Genomic DNA, 19,156 nt, shown 5'->3' with positions numbered 1-19,156 from the left:
ACGAATAAAGTTATCTATGTTTAGATTGGAATATTTAAATCGTGCTAATCTGAGATCTTGGGATTTAGAATAGGAATTAGAATTCCCTAAGCTGTTAAAATTATAATTCTTATAACCGAACCAGGATTTGTGCAAAATTACACTCCTCAAATTACCTCGCTCACAGTGCGCCACCAATCGGCAACAAAAAAAAAAAGTATATTATGAATCCTCTTTCTGTGCATTGTTTTGTTGAATTTATTAAGAAAACAAATTTAACCAAAAAATAAATTAATACTTTAATACAGTATTTTTTTTATAATTAAAATATTATTAAAAAATTTAAAATATAATCATGTAGTGAGCATTTGTTAGTTTTGATAATTTTGATTTAAACACTTATAAAGGTCATTTACCGAGTTTATTATTTTTTTTGTACACTGAGCTGTATGTGTGTCTGTCTCTCTCCCGCGGATACCCCCCAGAAAAAGGAAAAAACGAGGAAAACATGGATAAAGTTGACAAAAAACGACTTGAGGAATGCGGTGCGTTGCCAAAAGGATGGAGTAGAGAAGAAGTTATTCGAAAGTCAGGCTTATCAGCCGGGAAATCAGATGTTTATTACTACAGGTTCAAATGATTTTTCCCCTTTTAAATTAAGTTGCTAGGCTAGCCTCTATATATAGTATAGAGGCTAGGTTAGCTAGCCTAGTAGGCGGCGCCTAGCCTAGTGGTGGCCTAGTTGTATCGGGTCTAGAGAATATTTTTAGAATCCAGCAAGGGTGGCGTGAACGTAAACTACATAGTAGGCTCTTGAGTTTAACAAATTTGTTTTGTTTTATATTTATAATATTTATAATAAATACCTAGGCCTAAGCCTAGGGACCTAGTCTCTAGATACTTTCTGGACAATATAAATAATGGTTCCTGCTTATTTTTGATTAAAACATATTAAAATATATATTTGTTTCTTTTTGTAAAGTCCTTGTGGAAAGAAATTCCGAAGCAAACCACAGCTTGCAAGATTTCTTGGCGATGCAGTGGACCTAAGTTCATTTGACTTCCGCACAGGTAAACTACTATCGGCAGGAATACGTAAGAGCAAGCGGTTACGCAACATTTCTTATGACTACAACAAAGGTACGCGTCACGATTCATCATTGGTGCTTCCGATAAGGCAGACAGCTTCCATCTTCAAACAGCCAGTTACGACTGTAAGAAGGCATCCAGCCAACAAGATCAAAACCGATGTCAAACCGGACACGAAAGAATCACCTAAACAAGTATGTATTCTTGAAATTTGAAATGAAAGAATTAAATTTTTATTTTTTTTTGTTTTTAAACTATTTATTTACTGTACCCTCACATTTTTACACTATTCTTTCATTCTATATTAAAAATATACATAAATATAAATTAAACATTGTTTTTTTTGATAGGCAATTATAATGCCATAACTTAAGCAATAATTGGATCGGGAAAAATTTATTATGTACCTAATAAAACTATAAAAAAAATGTAAACAACCCGAAGACCATTTTCTGGAAATTAATTGTTTCTAATTATATTTAACTGTTTATTTTTCACTTGGAATGAAACTTAATTTATTATTTTTAGAATTACACACACAGTGTGAGTATCTGTGGTAGAAGACGTTTTCAAAACCTTAAATAGTGCTTTTGAAAATGCATGACGACATACACTTATTTTGTATTAGTTTTCTAAATAATATTGATAATAATTCCTATTTTTTAGTTGTTCTGGGAAAAACGATTACAAGGTTTAAACGCAACAGACATAGCAGAAGAATTATTAATACAGATGGAACTACCTGAAGGAATCACAAGTGAGTAGGTCTTGTCATTTGGTATCATCCTCATCGCAAGCCATTAATGTTGAACTTTTGTCCCTACTATTTAAACAAATGAGTCATGATTTAAATTCCATATTAGCCCAGTTTGATGTTGTCTGTTGGACTAGTTAAACATAGCACTAGTCTATAGTGAGTGAGGGGGCAAGCGGTTAAGATAGTGGAACCATAATTATGTAGCCATAACATCGGCAGGGGTTCGAGGCTCACTCGCTCCATGGTTCTGGTGGTAGAACGAGTCTTCTCGGATAAGGACTAAAACCATAGGTCCAGTGTACACATCTAGCTCATTTGCACTTTAAAGAACCTAGTACATCTTTTGAGACGGGTAAGGGGTTGCCTACACACACATATCCACTGATCATGACTGGGCTTATTGTGAAATTGGGACTGGTCTGTTTTAGAGGTGTTTACCACCTGTTGGTCCCATCCTTCACTTTGTTATATTTCTTTGTGTACATATTAGTGAGATAAATAAATAATAAGTATACCATCTTAACAACCGCGTGCATGCATTACTTTTGAAATGATGCATGTTCTTGGTTAATTTTTTTTATTCTCTTTTTTCACAAAATCAATCTTTTTTCTAACAATTCAGGTGTAGGACCGGGTATGTCAGATGAAAGTCTAATACAAAGCATTGCATCCAGTTTACACCTGAGCACACAACCAATCACAGGCCAGAATGCATCACAGGTAATGTACCTTATTTCTTATTGATACACAGTGGCAATAATGGCTATGAGCGCTAACTGGTTATTAAACCCATGTGCCCCAAGGCTTAAGGGGCCCCAGAGCATAAGTAGCCACAAGTCAACTACCCAGATTTGGAGGGTACTTGAGAATGTTAAACCAGAGGCCTTTCAAAAAAACAATGTATTCTCTGTATTTTAAAAACATTAATACCGCCCTCTGTTGGCCGAAACTTGTTATTTGTAATTCGCACACAAGGGATCAGGCACATGGACTTGAGTGACCTTTCTTTGTGTAGAGTATATATTCATGCTTGATCAGTGGTGAATGCACTAAACACAGCCTTTCATTTGATGTTATCCCAGTGCATATAATCATGAGGGTGTTCATTCACGCACGTCAATGCAGAGCAGTGGAGTGTGATTGGCTGGTGATGAGCGCCCTTCACAAATGCATGGTGTGTGTGGAATAGGCTTTGTACACCTGAAAATCTCATCAAAAAAATTGAAGTTTGATTAATCTAGCAATCAATAACAGCAGACAGACAAAGAAACTTGATAAAGGCAGAAGCCCAGTAATTCGATGTTGAAATAGCTATCTAAAATATTATCTACTATATTATCTATATTTATCATACTTTCATTGCCTACTTCATATAAAGACCTAAATCATTCAAGATCATTGTTATATGCCATAAGTCACCTACTTGGAATTAATGTAATGTATTACAACATGTAATAGAACAATAAGATACTCATTACAAAATGCATTAGTAATCACTTATTCTTATAAAACAAAACAAAAAAAAATCCAGTAATGTATGTACTGTATACATTATTGATTTATTATTCGTTACCGTAACAACCTAATCTCAAGTATCAGTTTAAGTATAATAGACATTTAATTGCAATGTTTCTGATAAATTTGAATATCATTTTCTGGCAATATCTCCCTCAATTTTGTTAGGTATAATAACTGTAGCTCAGTTCTTTTGTTTGACCCCCATGGTCTTACAGTCATTGCCACAGGCCTAGATAATTATTATGACTTAGCCCTGACCCATCACTGGCCCTCTTGATGTTTTTACAGATGGTATAAAAAGCATGTTAATATTTTATGGTTTTTAAATGATTGGTGGTGGTTCTTCAAATTCGTATTTTTAATTTGTACTTTTTTTGCTCACTACTTGTTCATATAGACACAATATTATTATATGAACAGCTTGTCAATTTAGAAATAAGCAAACACGAATACAGCTTATAAAAACATGACAATGACACTGTATGAAAGTCTGTAGCATTGGTTTGCCCTTTTGTTTCCAAAAACAAACGCTGTTATTAGTATCTAAAGGACAAAGTAATAATTCATAATATATGGTAAATGGAATCGAACTGTGATATAAAGATATATTTCACATTAAAAAAATGTCAGATAAATATACTGATAATCCTGAAATTGGTGTTTAAAACATAAATTGTTAAAATAAATTAAATTTATACATCCATTGTAAAACAAAAGAATGTCTTTATTTTTGTTTAGTTTATTGAAAATTCTCCACACATCATAAATTGAAATGTTTCAAAATATCAAGGTAAAAAAGTCTAGAAAGAAGCCTAGTTTTAGTAAAGGGGAAAATATGCATGCTCCCTGAAAGAATATTACCGTATTGACGCGGGTATAACCCCATACTCGGGTATAAGCCCACCCCCGACTTTTGACTAATTTTCATGAAAAATGAGGCACTCGGGTATAAGCCCACCTATTAATTCGAAGATCTACAGCTCGCTCGCATGGTGGAATACACAGTGTACATGTGCTGTTTTTGACGATCTGCATTTTTGGATCCTCGGGTATAAGCCCACCCCCCAAACTTGACGTGATTTCATGTTCAAGGGGGGTGGGATTATACCTGCGTCAGTACGGTATATATTTTAAACCACTTTTTTCTTGTTGCTTTCATTAGTATCTGTTTGCTGTAATTTCATATTTTTAATACTCATTAATTAGTATTATATTACTGTTTAACATCATTATCGTTATGGCTGTAGTAAGATGTACTGTAACAATGTTCAGTATCAATGCACTATTCTTTTAATATACAAATATAAACAAAGTGTTAGAAAAACAAGTTCATTTGAACTTTTTTTCTCAATAAAATCAATACTTTAATTATGTTATTTATTGGTTCATACACTTAGTTCTAAATTTATCAACAATGTTTAGGTATTCTTTGAGGGCAAAGGTCATGTAATTTGCTTATTCATAAACCTTTTAACCATTTTAAAATTTTCGAAGGTCAGAAAACAACTTCATCTATTTATAAATTCACTAACTTCTAGCAGTTTTATAAATTAACCATATTTAGTATTTCTTTTTGCTATAATATTATTTTCTCCCAGCTCCTTTAATAAAACATGAATAATTCTCCATCTAAACTTCCAAGTTTAAGGTGTTGTAATTTATAGATTTTTCAATTATTACAACCATCATCATAACAATACTTTCACGTACTAACATATACCATTACCATCTTTACTGTACATCAATAACATTTAACAAAGAATTCTTGTCTTAAATTATGAAATTGTATGTAAGATATTCTATTGTATACAGATCTACAGTGTTCTTTAATTCTTGAAATTAGTATTCTGTAAAATAGAAATAGTATTAATTTAAAATAATAAAATAATATTATTTATTCCACAACAAAAATAGTTACCATGAGAATGAAATAGACGGGAGCCCAAATTGCTCATAATCCATCATTAACACCATTATTAGAATACTATAAACATACATTATTGTACGCTGTAGTTTACTTACTAGTATAAACATTATTTGAACATATGGTTTTTTATATTTAGTCTTTAATTAAAAACATTTGAATAAACTATCATACTGCATTATTATAGTTGCAATGCTTGCCTTTATCTCTTTGTTATAATTTTTTGCCTTTAACTCTGACATTTGTCTGCTAATCTTGGAATATAATAACATAAATATTGCCTAGCATGTTATGGAAATTGGATATTATACAGCCAGGTCATGGTTCAGTAAACATGTATAGAAAACAATGTTTAATGGGGATAAAGCGTTGCTTCAAGTATATTATAAAACAGTAATATGCAGTGTAAGGTATGAACATTATTAACGCATGGAAAATGAACTACATGTTATTTAAAAATGGATTCACAGAATTTTAAAATATGATTAAATAAAATGTATTATCCATAACAATTGCATTGCAGCTACTGTAGGTGGTACTGTACCTTGAGCTTCTCACAGGCAGAATAAAGTGGTACCATATTTAATGTTGCTATTAATCATGGAATTTGTGACAATTTAAAGTCTTTTTTAGACAGCATTTGTAGAAACTTTACCTTTTAAAAATAATAATAGTTCATTCTTAAATAAGGTCTTAATGCGCTGCACATTATTACACCAGTCATTTTGGATCAAACATGTATGGAAACATACTCCCATAATGCAGCTAGTATCAGTGTGAAGTTGTATCTTGATATTACCGTGTACCCATAAAAGTGTTTTTCCTAAGGATACATATGCGGCGAGAGATTAGAACCACGATATCACGATCATTAATCCAGCGTCCAACACACTGCGCCACACGTCCTTACATCTTTTGCTTTATATATTTTAAATTAAATGTGCATACTTCTTTTCCTTCAGCGCCTTGTAATAGTCATACTGCATCCGCCCGGTAGAATTACAGTGCAACTGCTCTATGAATTGAGAAAATAAATGATCAAATAATTCAATTTCTTTTATTTTGGAAATATTTCATCCATATCAACAAACCTACTATACAAACAGAAAAATAAAAAATAAAAATAACAAATCATCCAAATTCCAAAACAAAGATAAATTATATAAAACTAGAGCAGAGTTATTGTTATGAAAAGAAAGTGCGATTGTGAGAAGATATTGTTAGCACCTAACTACTGCTATGATCTCGGACAATATCTTATAAGTTTCTTGGTATGAAGAATGTTAGTACAGTACTCCCTAAGCAGGAAAGAAAATACCTCGCAAAATACAATGCTTCATATATACTATTGATAACAAAGAAATTCACAAATTTGTGTCACAGTTGTCTTGCGCACACCTACTCTAGTTGCTTTGTGTTTGCAAATAATAGCCAGTACTTTATTAATTATCTGCAAATACATTTGCATTTATTATAATATTATTGATTTACTTTTAAACATTCAGTTTGATGTTTGTGTTAAAATATATAGATTAGTTTTTGTTTTAAAAAGAAACCAAAAATATTGTTATTAGGTTTAATTGCTGCTTGCGAGTTATGGTTTCGTACTGTACACCAATCATAATCATTTGGATCAATGCTACTGTAGCATATAGAAATATCAACATAATAAAACTGTACTTATTTATTCCTTTCAATTCATTGTCATTTCTTTTTTTAAACGCTTACCCAACGCAGGATCAATTTTAATGCAATAAAATGGTTCCGGGTGTAGAAAAAATTTTTTTTTTACAAAAACCGAGGCGGCTTGAAAATCGGGGGAGGGGCTGTGACGTTAAGTCATTTTTATATCAATTGTTCGGCTAAATTTTTCTCTAGAAATGCCTCACAACTTACGATTTGAAAAACTAATACTTAATTATCACAATAGAAATAATTTAAATACACTGAACTATGAATCCATTAAGTCCGCTGATGATATGTAATTAGAAAATATTGATTAATTGTAAAGCGTTCCATAATAAGTAATTGCTCATTCTACTAAGTTAGCCGTAAATACCTCGTTATACCTTATCTATTCAATAATATGTAAGCTTTGAATAACTTGCATTCTAATGCGTATCTTATTCTTAGATGTACTGTAAATAACTGTTCTGCATGCGCAATCTGTATCTTTAATTTGTTATTGATGCGGAATCAAGGTTGAAGTAACGGTGATTGTCAGTTATCATGGCAAGAAGATTTAAATCATGCGAAGATTGTAGATGCAAAAAAAAAATCATTAAAAAGGAAGTCATAAATATTGGATGGTTTTAATTATAGGCCTATTCATTTATAGATACACTACAAGAATATTAAAGTCGGTGATCACTGCTTGGAAATGGTATTGATCAGTTCGTTCATTCATCTCTCATGTTTCATCAGCATTAATTTTAATCTGTCTACATTACAGTATCAAACTTTGTGTGACAAAACAATGTGATGTGCCCATATATGGACATGATGATGTCATATCACTATGACTACTATATTTGGGCACATCACACTTTTCAAAGTTCAAAGTCAAAAATAGTTTGTTAGTGTGAGCTCAGTTAACATTCAGACATAAATATTTATGAGTATGAATTTGTTTTCAAAATCATAAAATAATTTATTACTAAATGCATGTAAAATATACTATTGATTATACTATTTCCATCCAATTCTCATTATCTTCACAGTAGCATAGTCAAATTCTGAGATACTGTGTCACATATGTATCATATGTGGCACAGTTATTAGGGTTTATATAACCTTATGATGCATAATGTGACTATTAGAAAATTTGCCTGTAAATTATAGACACAGTTCAGAGAGTCATCTACTATTTGGAAAAAATAAATATGTTTAATGTTTTAAAGCACAGTCGTTAAAAACATAATAGTCTTTTAATATCCCTATATATTTCTTTTTTTTCTACTTTTAATAACTTGAATTACAATTGGCTAGTAAAGTACAGTGGTTTTTTTCATTGTAAAACTAAAAGTACAATTACAATTTTATTAATATCATATTCTACATTATTATATTTTTTCCTGCAAATTAAAATGCTATATTACATGAAAGTAAAATTGTAAAACATTGTACTGTAAATATGTTTCGTTATTTTTTTAATAGTCTATTTTTCTTTATTGTTTTCCAACATTTGTTTTTGTTTATTTTTTATTCTGCACCACTTTTTTGTGCGATTCACCCATTCAAAAAGTCAACAAATAAATTATTAAAAATGCTTTACAGATTAATTCATCAGTTTTCTTTTCTCAAAGAAAATGATAAAAAATATCTAAATTTTGTGCCATGAAAGAGACCATTTCTTGTGCCTATTTTTTACTAGGCAAATGTTTTACTAGACGTGAATCAAAAACCTCAGTTTTTTAATTTATTTGTGCATCATGTGTACATCTTCCAATTTTTTCTGCGACAAATTATTCAAATTCAACCAAAAACCCATTCATTGGCTGGCAGCCAATATGACTATTTTTTGCTTTTTTTTTAGGTAAATAAATATTATTTTTCACTCCAATTTTTGGTCAAACTGGATAACTATTATGGAACATCAAAATGGCATATTCAACAAAAAAATAAAAAAAATAAAAAAAAACATTTTCAGGACAATCTTTAAGTTAACTGATCATGGTATATCTTTCAACCATGTCATTGTCAGTACAACATTGTATGAAATGAATGTGACCAATGTTAAAGATATCGATTCCTGCTGCGTTGTTATTGCTCAACATGAATATAGTAACTCCCCATGGAATACACATCATTGCCAATTCCTATAATAATGTTAATGTATCTGATGTGTCCAGAGTACTATTAACAGTTTTCAGACAGCATGCTTTTAACATTATGAGTTTTATGAATAAAATGTGAAAGAATATTTTCAAGCTACAGTATTTATATAATACGTCCAGTATATAATTCTGCATATTGTATTGCTATTGTGGTACTATATTACTGTACAGTAATACAGTACGATATACAGTATCATAAGTTAATGCCTTTATTTTTCCTCCGGGCCCTCCTGAGGGCTCCCTATTAGCTGCGGGGCCTCTGGGTTTAGCCAGTGAGCGCTCATAGCCTTTACGCCACTGCAAAAGTGAACATTTTCAGCCGTATAGCAAAATGCTTCAGTATTCAAACTACCTTTTATTTCTAAACATTCATAAAACGATTTAGCAAATAATACAACATAAAACTACAGTGTGTTTCTTACAGAGACTTCATCGATTATCATTTATTGCTAATAAAATTTTTGAAATGAAAATTATCTCCGATTACCACAATAAAAATTATTTGTGTACAATAAATTGTTGTAATATTTTTTACAATTTCTTTACGTATTTCATTTGATGATGATTGTCATACTGCATATAACATCATTAACTGCCATGACGAACATAGCATTCATTTTGTAATTTGGAATTTCTTTTTTTATTGAATGTTTAGTCTCAATTGGAAAAGAATCCAGACGTTTACATCAACTCTGATCAACCTTTGTGTATCAAATTTGTCGTTAATGAAACCGATATAAAAAACCAAGAGGACCGGGTACGAGATGTACGGGAACGATTACAGAAGGTACTTGAAGGGGATGTAGAAGCCATCGAAGGTATTTTTTTTTTAAATTAAATTAACTGATCTGATTTTTATTAATTACATTTTTCGCGCCGTGCCTTTATAGGCAGTTACTGTATGTTCGAGAGGACAGAAGCATTAAGAAGCTATATCAAGTGGAAGCTTCAGTACTACAGGCTGAAAGATTTGAGAATTTGTAAATTTAAACGGGTCATGCTCAAACCCGAAGCACGTCTGGGAAAAGAGAGTCTATGAAAACATTTGCTGATAATATTCAGAGTCTGTAATATCTTGTTCAATAAATGGATGTCAACCTAGGCAGGTATTATAATGATTCACTGTCAATAATCATTGAATAATGGTCAAAACCTTATTGTGGCTGTCAACCTATAGGCCGTGGATGGGGATGGGGGTGGGTGTCCAACCATTTATGATCAGATCAGATGAACATTCAGTCTAGCAGCAGAGTATCAGAGGAACACCTGCTCCAATAATTATCCAGAAAAGGATTTGTGCAGTATTTGTTTGTTGCCCCTCTCCTAATATAATTATATATAACAAAATAGGTTTTGTATTGTGGTTTTATTTCTGATAGGAATGACACAGATCTGTGTCTGAACGCAAGTTCATAGACCTAATAGTTAGTTGGAAATAATATTCATATTAAATAATACTTCTCTTCATTTACTGTTTAGTTCAGTTTTTAATACGGTATTTATGTATTGTGGAAAGGGTCATTGTTAAGACTGAAAAGTTGGACTGATTAATAAATAAAACATACTTTTGTTCAAAATGTAACAACAATTTTGAAACCAATATTGGCATGCATGCATAATGTACGACAATCTGTATAGGTTCTGACCCTAGACAACTTGATGTGTGAATATTGTATTCAGAGTCGGACCGATTAATTGAATTGGGAATGTTTTAAAGTTGTAGCTGTTAATATAATTATAATACATCATTGACAACTATTATAAAAACAGATACACGTTATAGTATTGATCAGAGCATAAAGAACTATGTTATTAACATACTGTAATAGTTAGACGCGATATGCAGTAGTGATAACATCACAAACCGTAAAGGTTAGTTGTTATTATATTGTACCTTGAACAATGTTCTTGATTGTACTCGCCATTTTACAGTTTGACATACTGTAGGTACATTGTATATAAAAAATATAATTTTTAATATACAGTACAGTAATAATTCAATAAAAGTGTTATAAAAACGGAAACTAAAAAAAAAATAATGAAGCAGAGAATTGATCTTGCAACCCTTAGGGCCATTGAATTGGTGACATGATATTATTAATGATCCTTGTCAGGTCTTTCAATCACATTTTGATCAACATTGCATGTCTTAATGACTGAGAGTGAAAACATTTGTTCATTCTGTTTTAACTTTAGATACGGCAAGACCTATTCCACTACACAATGACTTTGACAATTGCTGCCATAATGCAGTCATCCAAATTCTGCGTTCTGTTGCAAGTTATTTCTACAGCACCAAATGCAAAAAACAATCGTCATTGCTACAAAAGACTCTGCTATGTAATGACTACAAGCAGTTCACTAATTTTTCTGCACAACTTTTGAAGGAAATTACAGACAATAGCAAATTGTTCAATTTGGGCCAACAGTCTGATGCTTATGAGTACATGTTAACATTATTACAACATATGCCAACTGATCCATGTAAAATCACATTGGAACAAACCATTACCTGCAATTCATGTGGTAATGTATCTACAACAATAGATCAATCAAATCATTATGTTTTGAGACTAAACGATACACAAACCATGCACACAGCACTACTAAATTCCTTAACAAAACCTCATAGTATTTACTTTTTATGTACTGCCTGTACATTCAACAAGGCATTACAAACAAAAGTTATTCACACAGCACCGTCTGTGCTGATAATTCTTTTACAAATAGATCATAGTCCTGGACTAAAAAGTGATGTCTCTGGTCTGACATCAAACACACTGTCTTTACCAACTGTCACTGGTTCAGATGTACAGTATTTGTTACAGTCAACTCTTGCACCTCTTGGAATGACGACATCATCTAGACATTATACCTCCTGTATAAGGAATAATAAGACAGGTGCTTGTATAGAATCAGATGATGACAAATTGGTGTCTGTACCAACCATGTCAGGACAACCTGCCTATATAGCTGTGTATACACTTGATACCCATAAACCTGTGCAAGATCAAGCACATCAGCCAATTGAACCAGTTGAACAAAATAAAGAAAAACTGCTAAAAAGAAGAAAAATGAAATCAGTTGTAACACAACATTCAATTGTTTCAAATTCACCATCATCTGAAATGGATATAATAAGTAACCTGCCAAAAACATCTGATAATGTAGCTTATAACAAACGAACAAATAATGAAACACTATCTGATTTACTGACAATGGATTCTACTGTTGCAAATACAAATAATATAACATCACAATCGGTTGTCCGTTCATCAGAAGAACAAGACACAGCACCAGACACTAACAAGACATGTAGACAAGGTAATGAAAGCGATCAATTGACATCAAAAGGACAAAGTAGGCCTACTAAATCAATATCTAAAGATCCGGAAAATGCTGATATAACAGTTTTAAGAAAATCGGTTTCTGCCACTAATATACCAGTGGATAACCACCAGACAACGAACTTAGAAACCCAATTAAATACAGATGCGAAAATACAAGAACAGACGTTTACACAAAGTGTGGTTACTAAGAAGTTCTTTCGCCAACAGGTTATGAAATTCATAAGATCACATAACGCTGATGTCACGTATAAAGAGACATTAAAACATTATATTGGTCTAACGGTAAGTTCCTTTTGTCGCTGGAAGGCACTGGTGAAAAAAGAACTTGATGTTTGCACGCTTAAACAAAATGTATTACAATGGCTACAACAAAACAAAGATGATGCTTCCTTTCAAAATACCTGTCAACAGTTTCCTGATTTGAAAATCCATAAATCTACACTTACAAAATGGAAGCAGCAAGCTAAAGCACTGAAAAATACACACGTCGTTAGCTCGAAAGATGCTACAAAAAATATAACATCACAGTCGGTTGCCCGTTCATCAAAAGAACAAGACATTATGTAGACAAGGTAATGAAATTGAAAGCAATAAAACCCAGAAAATGCTGATATAACAGTTTTAAGACAAGAAATAGTCCTTACAAAAAAATGCTGCTCGACTTGTTGACATACTGTAACAGTTTTAATTAGTGATCTTCAGAAATATTTTTCAAACTAATTTTTGTATTTTGTATCTATATTACAATAAAAAAAGAAATATGAAAATCTGACTTGTAGTTTTTGAAATATAGGGTCTAAAACATAACCGAAAAAATCGTTTTTAGCTACGAACAAAGTAAACAAATTGCGCCCTCAGTCAGCAATTTATGAACTACGCCATTTTTCGATATAAGAGTTTACAAATTCTCATTTCTGTCAGAGGTGCATAAATCTCATAGACTCTTTTTTCTCAGACGTGCTTTGGGTCATCGAGCATGTACTTACAAATTTGTCGAGTTTACAAAGTTGCTCATTTGCGCGGGTAGTTATTTAAATTCGATATTTGAGAAACACTATCAGATTACACCCTGTTGAAAATACTGAGGATAAACTTGTTTTGCCGACATTGGCAAATGTTACGTTAAAAGGTTGAGCAACGTTTTTAGTAAGAAATATTTCTTGTTTCATACTCAAAATCGTTTAATCTTCAGTCCAGTCACTACACATTTTTTGTGGCGACACACACTCCTGAGGTTGTCCCTAGAGTTCTACTGTATAAGGACCTAGTAAAAGAGTGTATAGCATTTACCACAGTAATAGTATACCTAACTTGATTTACAGTAGCAAAGATACAGCCATCACCATAAATGTGCTGTGACGTCATGCAGCAAAATCTACCTCATGAGTTTTCACTACTGTTAACATACAAGAGATAGGTACCCATCATTTAAAGCCTGGTTTCCATTAAAATCGCTACACGCGCAGATGTCGCCGACGCAATCGGGAAGGCTCCCCGATTCATCGCAGTCAAATCGGCAAAGTTCAACCATGTTCAACTTTGCCGATTGTGTCGGTGATGAATCGTATATGTGTACCAAAGAATATTTAGCGCTCGCGTACTAGATCCCCGATAAATTCTAGCGTTTCCATAGAATCGCTACGCTCTGTCGTGTAGCGATTTTATGGAAACCAGGCTTAAATTGCTAATTTGACCTGTATGTAGGCTTAAATTGCCAAAATGTATAGTCTGTTAGTTTAGTGTTATTTCAATAAAAACTTAAATCCAGATAGGCAAAAGAAACAACAACAAATATTCAACATTTCTATTTTTAAGATTTATTTAAAAAGTATGTTTATTACTAGTAATTTTTTGCGTTTGTTTATTTTGCAATGTTTTACAAAACAACATTTAAATATAAATAAAATAAAATAAATTTAACAAAGTGGTGAGTATCCAACGAAAATCCAAAAGATTTTAGAAAATTATTTTCAACCTTTATCTAGGTTAGAATTAAAAGTTTATGTGAATAATTAAAGAGATTTATTCTAGAACAGTGTTGTACTGTGAATGCAAATGAATGCAACCTACATCTACATATTGATAGCATGATCTGGTGTACAGAATACATCCGATGGCTTCCCAAGCATTTTGAGAGATCCAATCTAGCTATATAGTTAATTATTATAACATGTTGTATAGAAGCTGTTTCATGATAAATTGTCATTCTAATGGATCCAATAATTATTCTTCTCATTATTGATGCCAAACCAGCCCAGTCAGAAGTCTCTCCTAGTGTATTTATAAACAATGTAATTTTAATGATATACTGTTTTTCTAAATCAAGCATTTGGTGCAAAACTGAATTACGGCCTATCTATTTTTACTTGGCAAACTTTTGCCCAGTATAGTACTTGCTTTTGTATGTTTGTTAGCACAATAGCACCTACAATTTTGAAGTTATTATTCTGAATTTTTCGGTGTAAATAAGTACTGTATATTTACAGAACATGCTTATTGAATTTTTTTTTAATCATAATAACTTCACAATAAAAAAAAGACAAATTTGTATTCTTTTAACATAGGCCGAAATATCAACATGCACCCTCTCTGGCAATAGTACTTCACTCAGTTTCTGAGTGCTTTCATTTGTTTTATTTTTTTAAATGTATATTCTCTTTACTATGAAATATTTGATACTTGAAAATACTCCTTTGTTTGTTTTTTTTTCAAACTTTTGTTGTTATTATTATTATTAAATAATATGAAATTAACATTTCTAACTAATGTTTTTAATTAATTAAATGATTTAATTTACAGTACACTGGGTGGCCAATGATCACTAATGTGCAATTACACTTGACCAACAACTTTACGTCCCATCCGAAGACCAAATTAATATTTCTTATTGCGTCAGTATCATTTGTAAAAGCCTTTAAAAGGCTTTATTTGGTTAAAGATTTGTTTTAATTGTCATTTTGATCCTTAAAGAAGTGTACGTAATTAATAAATCTATAAAACGATTTTAAATTGATTAATATGTAATTGTTTATCTTTCTAGCAGAATTAGAATAACAATTACAGATATCTACTATCAGAGCAATTAATATCCTACATTGCGCTGTATGATCTTTTATCAGCCTATACTAATTGGCGCAATTAATTGGTCCTCATCGTATTTCTTTGGTTATACAAGAACAAAAGCAATCAATTTAAAAGCCCCGGGGTTTACGTGTAATCAGCGAGCATTTAGTATCATTTAAGTGTAGGTTGTCTCATCATCTGCGACTAGTACACTGGAAAATAATTTGTGTAGTAGTTATTGCTACTACAGATGGTATTGTTCTTTTGTTCCATGCAATTTAAGCTCTGTTTGCTTATGATCATTCTGTACATCTTTGTTGTACACTCTGATGATGATTTTTAATTGCACTGATCGACAGTTTGTTATGATGTAAACTTTGCTAATCCAGGCCAGTGTACGAGAACTCTGACTCACCACACATGTCTTCTCTTCTCTTATAATGAACACAATACATATTTACATACAGTTCATAGTATGTAAAATTAATATTGATTTCTTTGTTACGATAGATTCTATTCACGTGGTGGTAACAGACATGTTGTTAGATGAGAGTATTACCATCACAGTTAATTTATATTACTTAATTGAAGCATGTGTGTGTAGAATATTATTTTACAATAGTTTTTTGTTTTTTTCCATTTGTAGTACAATTTTATTATATTTTATGCCACTTTTTGTACATCGTTTGGTTTCATTTTTTTCAGACAAAAAGTATTAATATGATTGCTTGCCGAATTAAAATTAAAGTATGTTAAAACTAATTTTTCTATATAAAATACACATTAATATAATCCTTTTAATGTAAATTTTAATCCAAAAAAATCTTATACTAATTAAAATTTCTAATTTATTGTGTGTGTGGGTAACCATAGTACAGTACTACTACTATACATTTTGTTGTTATGTAAACTGGTTTGCACACAACCATATTTGGAAAAATCGAATATGAGGCTGAGATTAAGAATAAAAAACGTTGCCAAAACTTAGGGGGTGCTACCGTATAATTTACAAATTACATCCGAATATGAGGTCGGTTATTAAACAAATCTCAAGCACGAGCATATTTAAAGAAACTAGTGAACTTGAATGGGTATCAGGCGCTTTAAATATGACATACATTGTCGAAAGTGTGTCATCAAGTACATCATCCTACTGTTTAAATTATTCTCTTTCTTATTTGTCCATTAACTTTCTTACTTAAAAACTACAGTAGTACTGCTGTACACTCTTAAATTTATTTATTTTGCACCAACCACTATGTAAAGAAACACGTTTTTTGGTATCCATAATATTTAAAATGTTTTTCTTTTCAGCGGAACTAGATGAGGATGATGATGACGAGGAGGAGGAGGAACCAAATTCTGAGGGAGAATAACAAATTTGATCAACAGCTCAAAGCATAGTGTTTAGGTAGCTACATATTCATCACTCCACTCAGGTAACCACAACTCTTGGTGGCAGCCTTCCTACCATGAATATGTTGATATTAATAATTAACATATTCATAAGTTAAAAATAAAATAATACAATTATTGAATAACCATACTATAGTAATTTTATACCTGTTTCATTAATAATATTAATATTTGTTAATTTCGTATAAAAAATTGTTTAGCAATATTGCTTTTCAAACTGAATTTTGAGTCCAAAAACATAGTTTTGTATTGTGTTTTTTGCAGAAAACAGAAAATAGGTTTGTATAGCTTTTTGCTATCAGTATACGGACAAAACTGTTCCCTCATTATCAGTTAATTAAACAATTTAATATTCACAAATATTATTTAAATATTTATAAGTTCCCTCATTATCAGTTAATTAAACAAGAATTAGATATTTTAATAAAATTGATAACCCTGTGAAATGAAATTTCCATTCTGATGAGTACCAATTATTTGTTGATTTCTTGTTTGTTTTTTTAACCATTGCAAATATGTTGAGTAAAGTAAATGTCACCAAAAATGATGGTGGTGGTGGTGATAACAATTGTTTTCAATATAATACAGTAATACACTTATTTAATTTTATTCTTTATTCTAAAAAAGCATTCCAAAAATTAAGTAGCCAATTTATCTAGTTTTAGATATAAATATTCTTGGAGTTAAATGAATTAAATATAAAGATCAATTAGGTGACTGCATGCATGTCATGAAGACTGTAAATGCATGCTTGAATATTATGCATGACTTAGTTCTCTATTAAAAGCTTCATATCATTTTGTAAACCTGAGTGTTCAGTGTTTGTATTAATAGGTAACTTTCTATTGCAATGACCTATGACTTATGTAAATTATACGTCAATTTGTTGTCCACTAAATACATTTTTTTAGACCAGTGTGCAGCTATACTCCTTCCTATTTTTAGCTTAATAAAAGTTGACAAATGTTTTTTATTAACCAAAATAAAAGGCATGCGATTATTGTAACAATTACTACAGCGTTAACACCAAATCCTTGCCTGAGTTCTTTTACTAGAATACTTTACATCATTGAAGAACATGGAAAGACCATGATGTAAAGTATGTTTAATTAATAGAGAGTTTTTGCTTTAAGACGGAATAACCTAGCGGGACGGTTATTTCGAGAAACAACAGATAGCACACACAGGGTTGGTGTTTGAAAAGTTTCTGCGCTAGCCAGGTAGATAGGTCTTAGGTTAGCGAAGTTCAAAAACCTTAAATTTTGCTCGGTCTATCGGACCCAACATTATACTGATTATAGTCCGGGCGCAACAGGGTATACTGGGCTCATATACTCAACGCGTATTAATATTTTGTATATCCTTCTATATCTACCTCTCCCTTTCGTCTACCGTACAAAGCTCGCTACTAACAAGTATACCACAGTCTTTTTAAAACTTATTTCCAAAGTTTCTTATCATCAGATCCATCTTGCATGCAAGCAAAATTACAGTTGTTTTTTTTTAGTTCATATTTGTAGTAGAAACATTAAAAACTGTCAACCTGCATCCTCTTAGTCTTGCTTCAATTTGTGTGTTTCATAAAAGTAAACATATTGAAAGTGAGAAATGGTTTACTGTAACAGACAGCGGAAATGAATGTATGAGGTAAAATAATTGAAGAAGATCATTCCTGTTCAAGGTCACGTGATATAAATAGGTGACCTAGTTTTTGTGAACAGCATGGTAGCTGTGTCTAGAATAAATAGCTTTTAAAAGGATACTAAAACTTAAAAACGTTGAAATAGGTTCTCGCATACGGAATGGCCTTAAAAAAACAACTACAAAAATTCAAATTACAGCAATATAGGAAAAGGAAATAAATAATGGTAATACATACACTCTATGTAAATTTATTATTTGGCCTTAAATTATATTAACAAACTCTTGGTATTGGTAAGAAACAATAATTATAGATTTAACAGTTAGCAAGGCTGAACACATTGTATTACTGATGGTCCTACAGTAATTGGAAAATGAACACAATTATTATAATCTAGCGATCGTAATGAGAAAATTTATACAGTAAATTGTCCTAACTGAACGCAAATTATGTAATTTATAGCTTACTTGTTACTTGTTTGCATAGCTAACCCCATTATTGGGGACATTTCGCCGTCATTGACATTATGTTGACATAGCACAACAATGAGAGACATTAATTTTGATGAGAAGGTCATGGAAC

At 31.5% G+C, this 19,156-nt stretch overlaps 1 protein-coding gene across 3 annotated transcripts; it reads left to right on the top strand.

The window, feature by feature from the left end:
* The first annotated feature begins 404 nt into the window (after positions 1 to 404).
* LOC140062486 (methyl-CpG-binding domain protein 2-like) lies at positions 405 to 18,480 on the top strand. Of its 3 annotated transcripts, XM_072108726.1 has the most exons (7): positions 405 to 609; positions 962 to 1,262; positions 1,735 to 1,825; positions 2,448 to 2,545; positions 9,759 to 9,921; positions 16,222 to 16,263; positions 16,831 to 18,480. In XM_072108726.1, the coding sequence occupies exons 1-6, from the start codon at positions 488 to 490 to the stop codon at positions 16,233 to 16,235; spliced, it is 789 nt and encodes a 262-aa protein (XP_071964827.1). In that variant the 5' UTR covers positions 405 to 487; the 3' UTR covers positions 16,236 to 16,263; positions 16,831 to 18,480. The 3 variants fall into 3 exon arrangements, with proteins under 3 accessions (XP_071964827.1, XP_071964825.1, XP_071964824.1); XM_072108724.1 differs by lacking the exon at positions 16,222 to 16,263 and having other exon boundaries at positions 406 to 609; XM_072108723.1 differs by lacking the exons at positions 405 to 609; positions 962 to 1,262; positions 1,735 to 1,825; ... (1 more) ...; positions 9,759 to 9,921; positions 16,222 to 16,263 and adding an exon at positions 11,094 to 13,025.
* The last annotated feature ends 676 nt before the right edge of the window (positions 18,481 to 19,156 follow it).

This window comes from Antedon mediterranea, chromosome 11, assembly GCF_964355755.1.
Source record: "Antedon mediterranea chromosome 11, ecAntMedi1.1, whole genome shotgun sequence".
Lineage (NCBI taxonomy): Eukaryota > Metazoa > Echinodermata > Crinoidea > Comatulida > Antedonidae > Antedon > Antedon mediterranea.
Note: the sequence above shows the minus strand (reverse complement) of the source record. Positions and strands in the feature narration are given on the sequence as shown.